General features: G+C 38.4%; 1 protein-coding gene across 1 annotated transcript; it reads left to right on the top strand.

Annotated features, from left to right (window-relative positions):
• The first annotated feature begins 7,929 nt into the window (after window positions 1-7,929).
• Window positions 7,930-16,505, top strand: LOC134752763 (zinc finger protein 69 homolog). The gene is made up of 3 exons (XM_063688457.1): window positions 7,930-8,506; window positions 11,470-11,721; window positions 14,226-16,505. The coding sequence occupies exons 1-3, from the start codon at window positions 7,989-7,991 to the stop codon at window positions 15,214-15,216; spliced, it is 1,761 nt and encodes a 586-aa protein (XP_063544527.1). The 5' UTR covers window positions 7,930-7,988; the 3' UTR covers window positions 15,217-16,505.
• The last annotated feature ends 3,573 nt before the right edge of the window (window positions 16,506-20,078 follow it).

Consider the following 20,078-nt stretch of genomic DNA (forward strand, 5'->3'; position numbering starts at 1 on the left):
TATTGCGTTGTTTAAGGCGTGTTTGAGGCGCACGCACGCACGGGTGTACGCTACGACCGTCGGCCAGTGACTAAACGAGTTGTTGCCGCCGTTGACGGCTGCGTGGCGCAAAAAGCTGGTTCTTTCACTTCTTTCTATATACAGTCTCCTGGCCGCATCTCCGATGGCGAAATACCGAAATTTATAAGTGAAAGAGAAAAAAGACTATGCTGTCCAAATTTTATATGAATATTCTTTCTCTTACCCCCGGTCGCTCGGTGGCGCGTCTATAACCACTTGTAGTAGTAGTAGTAGTAAATCACCTTATTGTACAAAACAAAAATTGTACTTGTATAGGTATACCATGTATAGACAAGGTATACCTATACAAGTACAATTTTTGTTAATAGGCCTGGCCGTAATAGTGGCAGGACTGGCAGGGAGATGGGACAGTGTATTAATTAGGCATTGGACCTCCCAAGTCTCCAAACATCTGTTTAGGTACTAACATAGTAATTTAATGATTGTAAATTGTAACTAACAAAATATACATAATTTAATTGATGTTACTAACGGGTCTAACGCGATAAAATTTCATTATTTTACTTTTTTACGACGTTTCAGGCAGGTCACGGAAGCTGACCGCAAAAAAAGGTAAAATTTAATAACAATAACAGTGTACCCGTTAGTAACATTAATTATGTGTACAAAATATAGGTACATACATAGTATCGTCCGAAATAAATGTTTTTTTTTTAATATAGTTTGGCAAGGACTGTCTCATTTCAAACAGACAGAGAGAATCATACTGTCTTTGTCTTACGCTAGTACTAACGCTCAAAAGAAAGGAACAAGTAAGTAAAATAAGTGAGACCACGGGGACAACACCGTCCTCGAAACGTCGGAGGTAAATTTAAAACTTATTTTACGATTAAGTCACGTCGTTGTGAATAATAATGAGTAAAAATCGAGAGTTTAAAGGATTTGCCACACTGGATGCGTTCTGCGGTCAGCGGTCAGGTCAAACCCGCATTATGTATGAACAACATTGACAACAACCTTTGAAGTTGAAGTTTGACCTGACCGCTGCCCGCAGAACGCATCCAGTGTGGCGAATCCTTAAATCAGTTTAATTTTTGTTTCTTACTGACTGACAAGTCGTGTTTGCCAGACTATATCTCACACAGTACTTACCACAAATGGCAGGTGAAGCGTAGGAACGGCAGTGGGGGATAAAATTCGCTTATTAGACTTTGTAGATATAAAACATTCAGATTTAAAGTGCCGAGAACATACGACACTGGTCGGACGAGGAAACCAATCAGATCGGTTTGTAGCAGCATTAATCCATAATTCCTTCATTCTTAGGCATTTGGGAAACCTTAAAACAAACGGAAATTATATACATTTTTGTTAATAATAACATAAATGTTTTCCATTAATTAACACCCTAAAAAACACCCTATGTTCCATAAATGATTAAAAAAAAAAAAAAAAACACCCTATGTATTAAGAATAATACTTTTTTTAATATTGAAAGTGTAGCTACGAAATCTATACAAAACATTAAAAAATTTTTTTTTGAATTCTCTTATCCATAGTAAACATAGTCTGGCAAAAAAAAATATAAATTTAAAAGTGTGCGTCGTCCCTTCAAAATTAATCTAAGAAAAACGGGACGACACTACAATGTTGCCACTTTTTTAATTTCTACTCTTTGTTGCCAGACTGTAAACAATCACTAGTTTTATGGACATCACCAGTTTGCACTTAGCAATGCCACGTAATGAAAGAGAAGAAAGGCGCTATATTCCGTGCAGCGTGATAGAAAGAGACATAAAAGAGTTCGGAGCGCTGTATAGTTCTGTGGAGCGCTGCTTCATTTAACACGCCTAAATTAAGTTTATTGGAGAAAAAAAAAATATTTTATTGTGTAAATAAAGGTGCTAAACTACTTACATTGTTTTTTTTTTTACTTATATAAGGTACAATATAATGTTTGTCAATATGTCTAAAAATCGGCTTACCTGTGAAATGAAGTACCATCTTTTTGCACACCCGAATTTTTTGTGTTCTTGCCACACAATTTCACACAACAATAATGCATTTTATCACAACTAAAGCAACGCTAAAACTTCCTCGAGCTTGCGATGTTTCTCGAACGAACGCCTTCCGCATACTGAAGTTAGCAAAGTGGGCGCGTCTCGATAATGGAGTAAATTCACAGTACAGTCGCCATCAGATATATCGGAGCGGCCAGGGTGCTCACAAATATCTAAACACGGCTCTATTGTCAAGGCGAGGCGCTAGGTGCGTGTTCAGATATTTTTGAGCACCTCGGCCACTCCGATATATCTGATGGCGACTGTACAATCTATATGCGTCTTCAGGGGGTCTACCGCGAACACCGAAGTTAGCAAATTGAGGGCATCTTTCTCTTATGGCGTAATTAGCGTGACAGAGAAAGGTGACGTGTTTTGTGGTTTGTAACTTATATGATATAACTTTTTAACGCCATATGACTTTGACCCTGTCCTTTCCCTGATATGTGTTAAAATTGTTAAATATAGTTTGTCAAAGGACTGTCTCATTTCAAACATAGACAGAGAGAATCCTACTAGCTTTGTCTTACACTGGTACTAGCACCCAAAAGAAAAGGATGAGTATAGTTTTTTTTTTGTTCTTATTTTATTGTCAATTTGGTTTGGCCAACTATATCAAACGGTGATACCATCAACGCGAGTATAGGCCAAAGGTAACATGGCGCCATCTATTCGAAGATACAATTATCTTGATTTTCAGAGGCACGTTTTTTCCTAACACTACTTCTTCATCTTTTCGAAATGTCGAGACAAATAAAATAGGTAATAATAGAAATTATATTCAATTCTATACGAGATTAGGGTTGCCATTGCCAATGCCATATGAAAACATGGAATATCCGGACAAAAGTCAGGACATCACCCTGAAAATCCTAACATGGCTTCGGTGGCAGCATGGTTCTCACTGTGGGCCAGAATGACATTTGTAAGCCATTTTGGACATTTGTGATGATGTTTTTAACTTGATGATAAAAAATAAAAACCACAGAAATAAATCAAGATAGAAGTAAAGAGTTCAGCAATTCGTATGGAGACCGAGCGTGTAACATTTTGCGGTGGTACTTACTTTACTTTGACGTCACGAGCGTAATTTAGTGATGAGAAACATAAGCCGCGCGAAAACGATTCAAAACAATCGATTCACAATTCGATTAGAACACGGCACCGATTCTATGCACCGCCACCCCCACCGCACCGCGCCGCGGCCCCGCCGCTGTCAGTCACAAAGTCACAAACAAAAATAGTGTCGGATAACAACATTAGAAGTGGGAAGTTGCGTGCGCGCTACGCGGCGACGCGAAGTCCGAAACATCGGACCAGAAATATATCTGGCATCGGACGTTCGTCTTCGTTGTGAAAAGAAGTAAGTACATACCTTTATTCGTGTGATGACAAACAATTTACTCGTACATAATTATCACTCAATTATATTACGCCAGTTATTGTAGGTGCATTTGTATCGATTTAAAATATCGATAAGAACCGATTGAGGAAATGATAATTATTTTCGACAGAGGAAATGATAATTATTTTTGACAGAGGAAATGAGAAAGCTCTAGGTAGGTACCTTTTCATCATTTGACATCTTCACTACATCAATAGTCGGATAAGCTGTACTGATTACTCGTCGGAACTTTGATGGACCAGTAAAGGTGTCTTCGTGGAAATGTATAGAACAAATCCGGCTGTTTTTTGTAGGCATCCAATTTTTACGACCAGTTGCTTCAATCCATTTATTTTTTATATCAGGATCATTCGGAAAACTGAAAATAATTGCAATATAGAAGTAACCATAACCTGTTTGCTAATAATATTTGCTTTCCACTACGTACATTATATACATTATATTATATAAGAACGTAATTATCTTTCGCCTGTTTTCAAAATCGATTTTAATAATCGAGTAAGAAAATCGCAGTGTACAGCACTATTCTTACTTTTGACAGAAAAAATGAGAAATCGACCTTGAACGTGACTCGCCAGTTTGAATAGTTAATTTTTCATCGCTGGTTTTGAACGCACGCCAAGTCTGGCTCGTCAAATTAAAGCCGCAATGGAAAGCTAGCGTTGGTACACAATCGCCCGCTACTGTTTTGATCACAGAACTATATCAAGATAGAAGTAAAGAGCTCGGCAAATTGTAGGGAGACCGAGCGTGTAACATTTTGCGTAGATACTTTGACGTCACGAGCGTAACTTAGTGATAAGAAACATAAGCCGCGCGAAACGATTCAAAAGCATCGATTCACAGATCGATTAGAACGCGGCATCGATTCTAAAATATCGATGAGAACCGACAGAAGAAATGATAATTATTTTCGACAGAGGAAATGATAATTCACGTTGACGATTCAACGGAGCCACGACGTTCTATTGCCAAAATAGTGTTTAGTTTTTAAGTTTATAAAATTTATATGTATGTTAGTCTATAAGGTATATGTAATATGGGCCTTGTTGCCTGAATTAAATTTTAAAATAAAAATCACAGAACTATATCAAGATAGAAGGAAAGAGTTCAGCAATTTGTAGAGAGACCGAGCGTGTAACATTTTGCGTAGGAAACCATTTTTTACGACCAGTGGCTTCAATCCATTTATTTTTAATATTGGGATCATTCGGAAAACTAAAACAAAATTGCAATATAGAAGTAAACATAACCTGTTTGTTAATAATATTTGCTTTGCACTACGTACATTATATAGCTGCATAATAATATAAGAACGTAATTATCATTTCGTCTCTTTTCAAATAGATTTTAATAATCGAGTAAGAAAATCGCAGTGTACAGCACTATTCTTACTTTTGGCAGAAAAAAATGAGAAATCGACCTTGAACGTGACTCGACAGTGCTCGACAGTTTGAATAGCTTATTTTTACATCGCTGGTTTTGAACGCACGTCAAGTCTGGCTCGTCAAATTTAAGCCGCAATGAAAAGCTAGTGTTGGCGCACAATCGCCCGCTACTGTTTTGATGAAAATAATAAAATAAATAGTTTTTTAATCAATAACAGATATTTAAGGACAAATTGTACTTACCCATGAAAGGAAATACCTCGAGCTCCACCTTTATTGGTAGTGTTTGAACAGTTAATTATTGCGCAAGAAACCATTTTGTTTTTAAAACCTGACGTCAAGTGACGTCGCGGCGTCGCACGCAGGTCGCAGACTGCGGTCGGGAGCAGACTGAAGTTCGCGGCGAGCAATTGAGCCACCGGGTCACAGTTTCGCCACGCGAGGTACTATCTTTTCTTCTCTCTTGATATAGTTCTGTGGTTTTGATGAAAATAATAAAATAAATAGTTTTTTAAATCAATAACAGATATTTAAGGACAAATTGTACTTACCGATGAAAGGAAATACCTCGAGCTCCACCTTTATTGGAAGTGTTTGAACAATTAATTATTGCGCAACAAACCATTTTGTTTTTAAAACCTGACGTCAAGTGACGTCGCGGCGTCGCACGCAGACCGCGGTCGGGAGCAGACTGAAGTTCGCGGCGAGCAATTGAGCCACCGGGTCGAAGTTTCGCCACGCGAGGTACTATCTTTTCTTCTCTCTTGATATAGTTCTGTGGTTTTGATGAAAATAATAAAATAAATAGTTTTTTAAATCAATAACAGATATTTAAGGACAAATTGTACTTACCGATGAAAGGAAATACCTCGAGCTCCACCTTTATTGGAAGTGTTTGAACAATTAATTATTGCGCAACAAACCATTTTGTTTTTAAAATCTGACGTCAAGTGACGTCGCACGCAGACCGCGGTCGGGAGCAGACTGAAGTTCGCGGCGAGCAAAGGTGACACCGTTCACACCGTGTCATCATTTCGCTACATGAGGTACATGCTCTTTCCTTCTATCTTGTTAAGGAGTAAGGAGCAAGGACAAAGGACCCGCCACACTCATGCGCGAATCACGGCGCGAAGCCGCGAACGCGAGTGTGGAGTCGATTTCGCTGAATAGCGAACTAGACTCCACGCTCGCGTTCGCGCATGTGTGTGGAGGGACCTTAAGGACAAAAGAACCCTCCACTCCACACTCATGCGCGAAGCCGCGTAGTCTGGAGCGGGCTATATATTTCTGTGATAAAAACGCTTACGTAAATTTTGAGTCAAGATAAATGTTTCGCACAGAAAAGAACTTACTGTCGTAAGCATTATGTGTCAAATTTGCAAACACTGTGGTCACTGTTATGCCAGCACCACACTTCGCTGTATTTGGCAAATATTCGTGATGCATCCCTTTTGTTTTGTATGTCAAAGGAAAGAGATGCAACACGAATATTTGCCAAATAAGGCGAAATGTGGTGCCAGCATTAAAACTTTTAGTCCTATGGCACTAAAAAACGTAAAGCTCGCTCCAGACTACGCGGCGCGAAGCCGCGAACGCGAGTGTGGAGTCGATTTCGCTGATTAGCGAACTAGACTCCACACTCACGTTCGCGGCTTCGCGCCGCAATTCGCGCACGAGTATGGAGGGACCTTAACGTCAATCACCATTAATAAACAAATAATAAACGAATGGAGCCGCTTTGGTATACTTTAATATTACTATAACATATTTACCTACGAAAAATCACCAGGCAATTCATTATTTGTTGTTTTTAGATCTGTGCATAACAAGTTTATTTAATATTAAATATATACAATTACTCCACCGCACTAAACCGACAAGAGCCAGGCTCTTAAGAGTTATGATGAATTAGTTATTTAAGTAATATTAATTCCAAATTATTGACATAACGCAGAAAAAAACATTAAACGACTCTATTCATTTCATATTTGACTATGTCCCACTTCATACAGCTTCCATCCCCTTTCCACTTAATCCAAGCGCCGCGCGAGGGAAAGAGCCAACTGCGTAACGTCAAATGAAGAGACTTATTGAAATTAATATATAACAATGATGCATCAATAAGTTTGAGGGCGTATTTGCCACAAATTCACTACATTATAAATCTATTAAGTAGTACTTACCGAAAATAGGATATGCCATCCTTTTTCAACGTAGTTAAAGTATTATTTTTGGACTCTTTTACGGAGCACTTGGGCATGTTCACCCGATCACTTTGACTGAGAGCGCAATTGTGCTTTTAGAAGGTATTTAAGCACAGGTTCTGTAAAGCTGTTCTGTAAAGGGCCCTCCACACTCTTGCGTGAATCATGGCGAGAAGCCGCAAATGCGAGTTGGAGTCTATTTCGCTAATCAGCGAAATCGACTCCACACTCGCGTTCGCGGCTTCGCGCCGCGTAGTCTGGAGCGCTTTATATTCTCGCTCGTATGTTACGCATCATTGTTTATTATAGGTATAGTTATTTTTTAGTGTATTTTTTCATACTAACTTGTGCCATTTGTTGGAGCATCATTCATATTCATATTTCTCCTGTACACCATGGCCCAGTGTAGGCCAGTCCAAGGGACACATTTATGCGTTAGAGGGAGCAAGTGATATTGCTATCTCATTCCACCGCATAGCTGCGTCCTTTAGACTGGCCTACGCTGGGCCATGGTGTACAGGAGCCATTACAACTTGAGCTTTGAATATCATGGGCATCTATCTCCGACCACATAAACTTTAACTTTTTTTTCTCAAAAACGAAGCCGAACACTTTTCTCGATTTGAGACGACAGTGCGATGTGAGCTTTTCAGTTTGCTATTAAATAGCAGGTTGTGTTTTATTATTTTATTTTGGTTTTTGTTTTTCATTAATAACAAAACAAATAAACAAAAATATGAGAATTTTCTACAAAACAAAACTTAGTCTGTTTTCCGAACGTAAAACAAATGTCAACGACCTGACATTTTACTTGCCTTCTTATCTTATCTGTACCAGTCCAAAATCTTGTTTCGTAAACTCCAAGCGAATCCTATTTTGTTATTTTGAAAGGAAGTAATGTCTTTCTGTGATGGATAGGGCTGAATTAAACCACTGCCGCTTCTGCGCGGAGCCGAGGGATGAAGATAAGCTCTTCGATCTTAAAATGGATACAGAAATATGCCAAGCCACAGTCTCTAAATTGACATTCCTTAACGCAATGTATGTTGATATGTCCGACGACACACTGCCTAAAACGATATGTTTTGTATGCTACAACTCTCTTAATCATGCATACGATTTCTTAAACAAAGTTAAACAAGCACAGGAAGTGATTTTAAATCTTTATTCAGAGAAAAAAAGCGCTAGTTTTGATCTTGATGATAAAGTATCTTTTGACGACTTGATTAACGAAGATTCTGAACATATTAAACAAGAAACTTCTGGAATTAAAAAGCGTAAATCGACAACAGACTCAAAAGTTTCAGTTAAAGTTGAACCAAAAGAAGAACTTGAGGCCACAGATGATACTAGCAGTATGGGGCGCAGTCCGAGCCCTTCGAACTTTGACGAGAGCCTTAACGTCCAAGATATTATCGACGCAGCTATGTCCGGAGGCCCCTTTACCTCTAACATAGCTATTAGGATGGTCCTTATATGGCAAAAAAAAATTTTTTTTCGATTTTTTAACGGGGCACCATTTCTTTTGATTATTTAACATTAAAATAGGTAAGAGTATTTTTTTCATAATTTTTGGACAATAATTAGAGGTCGCTACCGCAGCTTGAACTTTGTGAAATAAAATTAAACAAACGTATTACATGCAAAATCAGATTTATTGTAAAAAAAACTCTGAAGTGTTAAAGATTGCAGTTATAATCTCTAAAATGGACATCTGAATCAACTACACAATCAGGTATCCATAACACAACAACAACATAAATAACAAATTACGATAAAAGGGTGGATTTCTGGGCGTTGGGGTACTTTTTTCGGAATTGTTTTACTACTAAAAGCAAATACTGTTTTTGGTCTTCATTAGTTGTTAATAGCTTATTGTATTCCTCCATCAATGCCACTCCGCGTTCTGCGATGTCATTTACCACCCGCATGGATTGTACTATTTTTTTTGCCGCTTTAAAGTCTTCGTCACCTTCCCAATTTTCAACATCTTTGTTAAAAAACCGTGATGAAATGCCAAGTATTTGGAAGAACCTTAAAGAGTTACTTGTCACAAAGTCTTCAATATCTTTTTCCATGATATGTTTGGCGTCTAGGCTTATTCTTTTGGGACAATACTCCAGCCCTTCATTTTTTAGTGCCATCACCATTTTTTTCTTTACTTCAATCGGAAGCTTGTCGTCGAAAAATGCAAATGAAACAAGTTCTTCACTTAGGTACCATAAATGACCTAAAACCTTTTTCAAAGCAACGTTGGCCATCGCCAGATTAATATTTTTAAATGTTATGAGGTCTTTCAGCAGGTTCAAATCATTTCGTGGTGCACATTGCCCAGCAGGTGCTTCGAACCAATACTTCACGTATATGACGGCAGTAAAAGTACAAATATCTTTTACTGCTTTTTCTTCTCTTTTGGTCATTTTAAATTGATGCCGAAACATAAATAATTTGAAGCAGTACATCGCTTTTGCCATCCAACGAGCACGGTGAAGGCCTGCAGGCATTCTGAATGCGACTCCACTGTCGGGAATACCTCCCAAATAAATGATTGTGAGATTTAATAGCTCTCTGTAATCATCACGCGGTTGGTATTCACGCAATTGATCCTGTGCGAAAGAAATCATTCCTGAAGAGATATTTTCAACATATTTGGCAGACTCGGGATCAGAAATAACATTCTTGTAATCCTTAGGATTAATATGGGTCCAATTCTTTTTGAACCTTTTAAATAACAAAACTTCTGGGCCACTAGATGGACCAAGGGCTTGATTTGCGATGGCTTCTAACATAATTTCCATTATGTGATGGCGACAGGCGAGCCAAAGCATATCTTTCTCCATTTTTTGTTCTAAAATAACGCAGCATCCGTTTCGCAGTCCAGTGTTAACTGCCGTTGTGTCAAAGCATAAGCATTTAACTTTGTCACTTAATCCCCATGTCTGTACTGTTTCATGAACAGCAGAGGCACATGCTTCACCGGTTCCGCGTTCAAGTTTAGGAACTGCCAACAGCTGATCTACTCCATGCCCAGACACTAATATTGGTAAGCGATCCACCGTTTCATGTCCTGTTATATCTTCAATAAGTTTACCATCCCAGTGTATTGTTAAGGGCAAATCGGGCTTAAATTCTTTTTTTAGACACTCTGCTATGACTTTACGATGCTTTATCCGCTGCCGGCGAATCGAAGAACGATTAATGTTGAACTTTTGAGGTTCTGTACAAGTTTTTTTTAAAACAGATGCTAAGACGATAGTGGCTTTCCTGTCAGTTAATTTAGCGGCATCAAGACTCGCCGCTACGTGGGGATCAATCAAAAGCTTTCTTCCTCGCTTTTGTGGTGGCGGTGTTGGAAGTGTTGAGGGCCCTGCTTCGTCGTTCATGTCAGGTGTTGGCGTGGGATTTTCACTGCTAGATGTAGATGAAAAGTTATGTATTCCTCGCAGAGCATGAATTTTTTGTTCTTCGCGTTTGCGGCGTTTTTGTAGGTTTGCTTCTTTCTTTAAATTTTGAGCCTCTTTCTGTAAACTTTTTTTGTCCACTGTAGTCATAATGCCTGCCCGATTAACGCGTTGTTGCAGTAAGAATTGTTTATCTTCTTCGATAGTCATCAAATCTAAGGCTTTCGCGTGCGCAATGTCGAATAATTGTTCTATTTGGTTTAGCCATTCTTGTTCTTTTTTTTCTGTTACAGCGGAGCGTTTTGAAGCATTTTCTTTATTTTTTTTAAGTTTCTGCCACTCTTTAAAGTGGTATTCAATTTTGGCTATTACATGTTTCTTTAATCTTGTTGGTATTGCAGCTTTTTCCCATATGGTCAAGACGGAATGGGCGGTCGCCGTCGCAGACTCTCTTATAGTTTTTTTTTCATCGGTTTTAAAGTGAAAAAACAAACTTAGCACTTCACGTATTGACGGCAATTTTGTTTGCTTCAAACTTGGTGTTAACTGGCCTATAAGCCAGATGTTAGTTGTATTTCGCGTTGAGACGCGTATTCCACTGCTTGTAGACGCCATTACAATACTTCACAACGATACGCTTGAGGATTACGTGCAGACTCTCACAATAACGAAAATGGACTGAAGATCGTCCCACGCGGTCGCATCGCGGGGGTGTGAGAGGGGGGTGGAGGACGCGTCAGTGCATCGCTAGTAGGCAACGGCACTTGATTTCATTTAACAAGTCAAAATTTTATAACAAAAACGCACGAATAAATAGTTGGCTCGATTCATAAAATTGTTATATTTTTTTACATTTTTTAAAACTTTGACCTTCGGTAGCGACCTCTAAAACTAAATAAAAAAAATTAAAAAAAATTGTGTGGAAATAACTCATGCTAAATAACAATTTAAAGAGGTGCCCCATTCACTTTTCAGAAATCGAGAAATAAGGACCACCCTAATAGCTATTTATGCTAAAGAAATGTCAGATGTTAATAAAAAAGTAATAAATACTTGGCAGGAATATCCGTGGCTGTGCGCGCACTGTAACATAGAGTTTCAGGATATAGCAACGCTTCGGAAGCACTCGAAGCTGGTGCATCGCAAGTGTTCTGCGTTTACGTGTGTGGATTGCAAGTCATACGGACACAAGAGTTTTAACGCCTTTGTTAATCATGTTATTAAACACCGGAAGAGCCTTCTGTAAGTATATAATGTGTATCTTAAAGATAATGGCCAGTTGATAATTAGGCTGTAATAAATAAACAAATAAATATTTATATATTAATATTTGGGTGAAATAAATAATGTACTGGTTTACTGGTGAGAAAAAGAGGAAGCATGGCAGGCAAACAAGAAGATGGGTTGATGAGATTAAATAAATAAAATAAAAAGTTGTTTATTAAAAGAAAGAATTTAAAATTACACAATAGGCTCAGTGGTCCCACACTAGGCTAGGCCTTTATCATGGTGACCGCTCTACAGATTTACTACATACAAATTTAGGGGTATCCTCTAAAAGTCTAAACTAAACTAGTCTCGTATCTTACAATTCTTACATTGAATAAAGTGAAATGAGATACATGCAAACCTAATACTAACATTACTTACTAACTAACAAATTATTATATTGTATTTGTATTTACGATTTCAAGAGTGTACCAGAAAATCATGATGTGTGTCATGTGTGTGTAAGTATGATGTGTATATGTGTAGTGTTTGTGTCTGATGTCATTCAGTGCCTGTACGAGCGAGCCTGAAGGATTATTATGGTGTATAATTTAGACAACTCGTTTCAATATTTGCTCAGTTTCATGGTAGTTCAGGCTATTTAACCAGTTGAAAAGTTTTCTCTTGGCTTCGGATAGGGATGCGTTCTTAATGTCAATGTCACAATATTTTGTGACCACATTGTATATGTATGGGTGGAGATGACTGGGGAAACGTTTTGCAAAAACTGTATTCGTGCTCGGAACTGGAATTTTGTACACCCTTCTGCTTAGCAGGTACGCATAGTTTTGGGAAGCAAGGGTGATTAAGAGTGCAGCAAGAGGTTGCTGGACTACAATAACAAAGGATAGGGATAAATGGAAAGAGTTAGGGGAGGCCTTTGCCTGCAAAAGGCATACAGATGGAAATTAGATATATGTTAACAACAAAATAAAATGTACTTACAAAGTACTTGTCTGAAATAAAGGCTATTTCATTCAATTGAATATTTGGGCACAATGACACAGATCAACGTAGCCCCAAACTATTGAAGACTTATGAAGATGTTTGTGAATTTGTTTGAACCTATAGAAAATTAGAAGCTTAATAAGGTCTATCTAGTCACAATTTCAATGTAAAAGCTGATTCACAACAAACTATAAAATAGAGACATTTTCTAAATTGATATTATAAATAATATAAATTTATTTAATTTTTTGACCACGAACGCTGTAAAGGGTTCGAAAATTCGGGATGTGTTATAAATTCAATATAAATTAAGATTATATTAATTATAAATTATTTTGCACACTGCTCACAGATGTGATTATTGGATCAAAGAGCCCATTTAATGAGCACATTATGTATTTTCAAAATACAATGGCAACCATGGTTATGTTAGCTCTCAACTAAGATACGGACTAATTCTGTGGGGTAACTGTACAAACTTTGAAATGGCGTTCATAGCTCAAAATAAATGTATGAGGGCAATATGTGGTGTGGCCCCAGATCAATCTTGGAAACCCATTTTTGAAAATTGCCCCTGCCTTGTTTATATATTTTATAAGTTTGCATCTCTGTTAAAAAACACATGAATCTTTTTAAACGGCTAAAGAAGTAATGTTTGGCTGAAGAGTTCATTATATAAAGTATGTTTGGGGATACAGGATATTTTGGCATGGATTATCTAACAAAACTTCCGTGAGGCACAGACATATTAAACATATTAATAACAGGTCACTCCTCCTCCTCATACGCTCCTCGGTACGGAAAAAAACATGTCGAGCGTTTTTCGACTTAAAATACGTAAGTGACCCGTTAATAATATATTTAATATGGATTATCTATGCATTTTTTTACTTCTCAACATTTTCAATACAAGCATTTATGGCCATGGCCAGTGGCGGATTTACCCTAAGCCAAGTAGGCCCGGGCCTAGAGCGGCGAGATGTTAGGGGCAGCACTGGGCAGTCTACCTATAATATGGGTGCTGAGAAAGGGGCGGCCTAGGGCGGCAGACACTGTAAATCCGCCACTGGCAATGGCCCACCCACATTTGTTACACAGATTGCCGTAGCCTAACTAAGCATAGCTTGATGTAAGATAGTCCTATTATTTATTGCTTATTTAGTATTGGGCTTCTGCCCGCAACCATGCCTCGGAAACTTAAATTTCCTAACCGTAATGTACTTGGCGCAAATGCGGCAGCAGCAATGGTAGCAGTTATTATAAGAGTTACGAGCGTTTAAAAATTCGTATGAAAACTGTTTTTGCTCCTAATTTTTACAATAATCAAAAAATCGAAAAAATTTAAACGTAGGGGCATAGCTATGGTCAATATACATAAAATTATGTATTTTCCATAATGTCAATATCCAGAGAGGAAAATGGGGACTACGTTTGTATAGAGAAGCGAACGTCGGCTTTCCTCTTAATCCCTCAAAAAACCATGGCATGAATAATTCTGTTAAAATAATTATAAACACCATTCTTTACAGAAACCAATGCTACTACTGCGACGCGGCCCCCGTCGAGCTGTCTCCCCACCTCGCCTCACACCTCAAGTCCCATCTCGCCTGCCCCGCTTGCGGTGACTTCCTCAAATCCGAAGAGGCGCTGCAACAGCACCTTCTCGACTACAACTCCTCCAAACCCAAGCGGAAACCGAGAAGAAAACGAGGTGTTCCCATCACCATAGCTGATTTAACCTGTAATATTTGTGAAAAGGTCTATAAGAACCCTAACAGTCTTCGAGACCATGTAAAATTACATCGAATCGACAGAAAAAGGGATTACACATGTGATCGCTGCGGCAAAACGTTTTACAGCAAAGGTACGCTAACATCACACATAATGTCACATGATCAAATCCGCCCACACATATGTAGGATATGCAATAAGTCGTTCTTGTTCCCTAATATGCTCCGGAGGCATGTGCAGATGCACTCCGGAGTCAAACCATATAGTTGTGAACAGTGTGGCAGGTGCTTTAGACTTCAGTATCAATTGAATGCTCATAAAATTATCCATACTGATGCTATGCCTCATGTATGCCAATACTGCAATAAAGCATTTCGGTTTAAACAGATTCTAAAGAATCATGAACGTCAACACACAGGCGCAAAACCATACTCCTGCAATCAATGTGGGATGGAGTTCACCAATTGGTCGAATTATAACAAGCATATGAAACGCAGGCATGGAACGGATACGTCTAAAAAGAAGATCACTCCGGAAGGTGTGTTTCCTATCAACCCTGAAACGGGGCAGATCCTGCAAGTCCAGGATGCTGGTATGGACGAGTGGAAGAGTAAAATTATGATACCTGCGAAAAGGGGAAAGAAAAAAGTTATAAAAAGGGAGGATGATGAGATCAGGCTGCCTGCACAATTTGAGAGCGCACACGCGTGCGAGAGCGAGAGGGATGATGGGAAATTCTCTGGAGTACAATTCGTTCAAAATGCCGATGTCAATGACCTTGCTCCGTAACTATGTGTCGTCTGTGAAAATTTTAACTGTCTAGCTATCACGGTTAATGAGATACAGCCTGGTGACAGACAGACGGACAGCAGAGTCTTAGTAATAGGGTCCCGTTTTTACCCTTTGGGTACGGAACCATAAAAAAGAAATTGTAATGCAGCTACTAACTATATTAAGTGCAAAAGGATTTAAGCCTAGTGTTACACATAAGAGTTATGATATCTATTCTAGAGTAATTTCGGTACAATATTATTATAACTTTAAAGTGAATTAAATACCGAAAATAAATGATGGACTTTCACAAAAAAATCTAAAGACTGAAATTAAATGCCATAGACAATTCAATATTTCATATTTTCAATATCGATGGATAATTAAAAAGCAAATTAGGCAGGAACCTAAAAGCTTTTTTTTTTCACTAACATGTATTGGCTCCTCTACACCATTGGCCATGATGGGCAATTGCAGGTGATCTCGATCGTGTGGAGGGCTTAATGTTCTACAGTGGCCCATGATCGGCGATGAATCGCCATTCTGTCCGTTTACAGGCAAATAAATAGACATAGTAGACGCGCCACCGAGCGACCGAGGGTAAGAGAAAGAATATTCATATAAAATTTGGGCAGCATAGGATTTTTTCTCTTTCACCAAGGACAATAGAAGAGATCTCTTCTATCGCCTCCTACCTATGATGCCACCCGGTCGGTGATAAGGACAAAGCCTGGCACTATTTTCTCTTTCCTCTACTACAAATCGCAATAAGACTATCTTTCTCTATCAAAGAGTGTCAGACCCTTGGGCAAATATTAAACATCAAACATTTATTCAGCAAATAGGCCACAGGGGCACTTTTACATGTCAATTTTTACAAACAATAAAATTAACCCAAAATTACAAAAAACAATTACATAAATATAAATGTTAAATTACACAAGAAAAATAAAAACTAACAAAAACTATACAAATAATAGAAGTACTACAATTGTTTAGAGATGTAAAAGTCTCTAGGTGTCAGAGATAAAATGTACATAATAATAAAAAAGATCATCAAATTATCCAGAGATGTAAAGGGTCTCCAAGACTTGAATTGTTATATAATTAATAAAAAGACAAGAATTAAATTAAAGGAAGTGGCGGCCATGATTCTGCGCGTGCCCACACGATGGAATCGTCGGCCATTCTGTAATGGACCAACATTGCCGATGGTGTAGTGTGTATTGTAGACGAGCTATATGGGGTATTTTCTATGAAAAGGGACCTTATTGTCGATGGCGCTTACGCCGCACAGCGTCGCGCGTCATTATATTTATATCGGAGCATCGTTTATAATGGCGTAAGCGCCATTGACAATAAGGTCCCTTTTTATAGAAAATACCACATATGTATAGTAGGTATTTAGTCCGTTATGGAATCCTATTGTTTAATCACGTTTAGTATTTACATAAATGTGCCATTTTCAACCAAAAGGGTACTTATTGTTGCTTGCCAGTAAGGCGCTATTTCCATATAGCTTCAATTAGAAATCAACCTTATCGACAAGCGACAATGTGGTACCTTTTGGTTGAAAACGTCACAAATGGTGCCTTACAAAAACGCTAATATGTATATTTTATTTATTTTGACAAAATTACGTGGTCATCACACTGATACCAATACTAACGTCGCTCCATTGTATAAGCGTGATAGCGCTATGCGCGTATTGTATTGTATAGCGATGTCTCGCTCGCACACGGGTGCGACGTGTAAATACGCATCCAATGTGAAGAGGCCCTCTGAGGCACTACTGCGAAAACCGATATTTCGTTATCTACCTCTCTATCGCTCTTACATATTCGAGTGGTAGACAGATAAAAAAAAATCGATTTTCGTTTCTCGCCGTAGGGCCTCTGAAGCTAATGATTTTAAGAGTTTGACCAAGACAAGTGCAACCATTTTGACAGCACACAGTGCTAGTGTTATTTATACGTCATAATTTCATAGAAGTTTGACGTTTAAAATAACACCTGCACTGCATGTGCTATCAAAAACGTTGCAGACTTATCTTGGTCTAACTCTATGCTATGCGTCGATAGCTTAAAAATTATGTAACATTACCCACCATATTAAACATATTAATAACAGGTCACTCACGTATTTTAAGTCGAAAACGCTCCGCGCGCGCGGCGCTGTCTGCGCCGGTCCGTCACCGTCGACGCAAGCTCCTGATGACGCTCCTCGGTACGGAGTGAAACATGTCGAGCGTTTTCGACTTAAAATACGTGAGTGACCCGTTATTAATATGTTTAATATGTCTGTGTATCACGGAAGTTTTGTTATAAAAATTGTTATTAAAATATTACCCACCATTTCGTAGTGACAGTGATAGTTGTAATATTTGTATTATTTGAAGTGATTGTATTATATTGAAATAAATTACTTTCTAAGCAATGAGATATGAGATTTAATTCGTAATTATGTAAATATAGGGAGTGTTAGGGTCGGCAACGCGCATGTAACACCTCTGGAGAGTTGCAGGCGTACATAGGCTACGGAGACTGCTTAACGTCAGGCGGGCCGTATGCTTGTTTGCCACCGACGTAGTATAAAAAAAAAACAATGTTTTTGCAATACCTATGTCAACCTATTTTGTACCTTGTCACAGTGACAATAGTATGAGGTCTCTAAGCGACTTTCATATTGTGACAAGGTACGAAACCGGTCGGAAATTACTTATTTGACTGTACCTACCTACTAGCTAATAGCAAAGAGGATATAATAAGATAGAGCGGTACTGTCATAGTAGATTTTGTAACCACAGTCAGTAAATTCACTGCCATCTATCGACACACTTTAAAACTAAAAATGAAGATTTATAAAAATACGATAAAATGTATTTAAATATGGATAAATGATTTTTTTTTTATTTACATTAATTAAAATTGTTAAATAACAAACGAAACCGTCAACGCCATCTATACGACTGTAGGCCAAAGCTAGTAGCGCCCTCTGATCGAGAATCAAATTTTCTTGATTTTCGAGGCATGTTTTTTCCTTAGACTGTATCCATCTATTACGGATATTTTAAAAACCCTAATACTTTGCTAAGCCCCTACCGGGTCCTAGTAATTATGTATGTAGTTGCATGTGTATTTGTGTAAACTGTATCTACTTGGTTGCAAATAAAGATTGAATTGAGTTATATCTAATGATTACATTAATACTAATACCTAGCATACTTTAGATTTAAGACTATCGCTGTGCCCTACCAGGGTCCATGTGAAACCCACTATGTATGTACCACCAAATGTAAACCATGGATGCAATAAATAAATTATGAATCTATCTTTGCTAATAGTTTTAAAAGTACTGATGTGTTGTTACTTTAAATTTTAAATAGTAGACAATACGCGATTTTAAGTGTAATTTGAGATATGCAAAGAATAAAGACTGTTAAGCTATAGAGCTTGCATATACAGTGACTAAAAAATAAGTGCATTCCCGTTGCCAGGGAGGTTTTGGGATTATACTGAGCAACTTTTACTATGGGAAATCGCGAAAAAAATTTACCTTCCCATAAGAAATGGACCGGCCAAAATGTATGAAACATCCAAATTTTTTTCGCTATTTCGGGGTTGGTCCCATAGTAAAAGTTGCTCAGAATAATCGCAAAACGGCATGGCAACGGGAATGCACTTATTTTTTAGCCACCCTGTAGATGCAGTTGCAATTCCTAGCGAGGTCTTTCCCATCCCGGAACAATGGTGTTCAGGACCTTTGGGAGGCATGCGCGGAGCCTAAGCCAACACGTAGTACCTTTTGACACTTTTATGACATATATGTATGGGGTACACCGAGCGGATGCTGCCCTTGCCCGTGTCATGGGACACACGCAGAGACAGCACCCGCCAGGGGTGCTGTCCTGCCAGGATGTAAAGGCTATTTGAAGTTGATGGAATCTAAAAAGAACAAGAGTGAAAACGATGGACTAAGAACTTTTTCATTTCATTTATTCCTTGCTTAGTGTGTGTACCATACCAAAGATCTTATGCATAAATCATTACATGTCTCAACACAACCCTGGGGTCTCTATTGTTTCCCATATAGTTTTAAGTCATAATGTATTGTTTGTCCACATTTTCGTTAGACATAATTTGGTTTTTCTCAGAAACTTTTCAGGATTGCCATAAAACAAACCCAACCTAACCTAACTATCTATATAGGATAACCTGAGGAAAATCCTGAAAAGTTAACGGTTTCAGAATTATGACAAGGGACCCCGAGGGTATTAATAAAATATAATAATAATAAACTGGGCTAATGAGGAGGATATAACCAATATGGAGCATGGAGCCGAGACGCGCACTAATTTCTATCTGAAAAAAATTTCGGCGCGGGGACGAGGTAACGCACACAAATAATGTTAACACTAATGCATTTTTTGCATGCGTTGCTACACACGCACACGACAAAATTATCGAACACTAGCATAAACTATATTCACACAAGTGCAAGAACAAACGGGTCTGTAACACAAGTGCGACCACGGGTGCGACGATTGTGCGACATATTTCTTTTTAACGACACTGCAATTCTGCGATAATATATTGTTCGTGCGAAAAATTATTAGGCGATGCACGATGCGATACGATGTGTCGTTTAAGCGAATCCTTAAGGGCCCTCCACACTCGTGCGCGAATTGTGGCGCGAAGCCGCGAATGTAAGTGTGGAGTCTAGTTCGCTAATCAGCGAAATCGACTCCACACTCGCGTTTGCGGGACGGGCTTTTAGTTCACCATAGACAAAAAACGGTCAAAAGCTATAAGAAGAAAAAAAAATATATTCACCTTTGGTAATCCAAAAGTTGGTATGGAACACTGTTTTAATCTCTTCGC

This window comes from Cydia strobilella, chromosome 25 (genome assembly GCF_947568885.1).
Source record: "Cydia strobilella chromosome 25, ilCydStro3.1, whole genome shotgun sequence".
NCBI lineage: Eukaryota > Metazoa > Arthropoda > Insecta > Lepidoptera > Tortricidae > Cydia > Cydia strobilella.

Excerpts from the sequence above, each read along its gene's own strand:
- LOC134752763 (XM_063688457.1), top strand. The coding sequence starts at position 7,989 with ATGGATAGGGCTGAATTAAACCACTGCCGCTTCTGCGCGGAGCCGAGG. Across the intron at positions 8,507-11,469 it reads GATATTATCGACGCAGCTAT|GACCACCCTAATAGCTATTT; the intron begins GTCCGGAGGCCC and ends TCGAGAAATAAG. Across the intron at positions 11,722-14,225 it reads AAACACCGGAAGAGCCTTCT|AAACCAATGCTACTACTGCG; the intron begins GTAAGTATATAA and ends CATTCTTTACAG.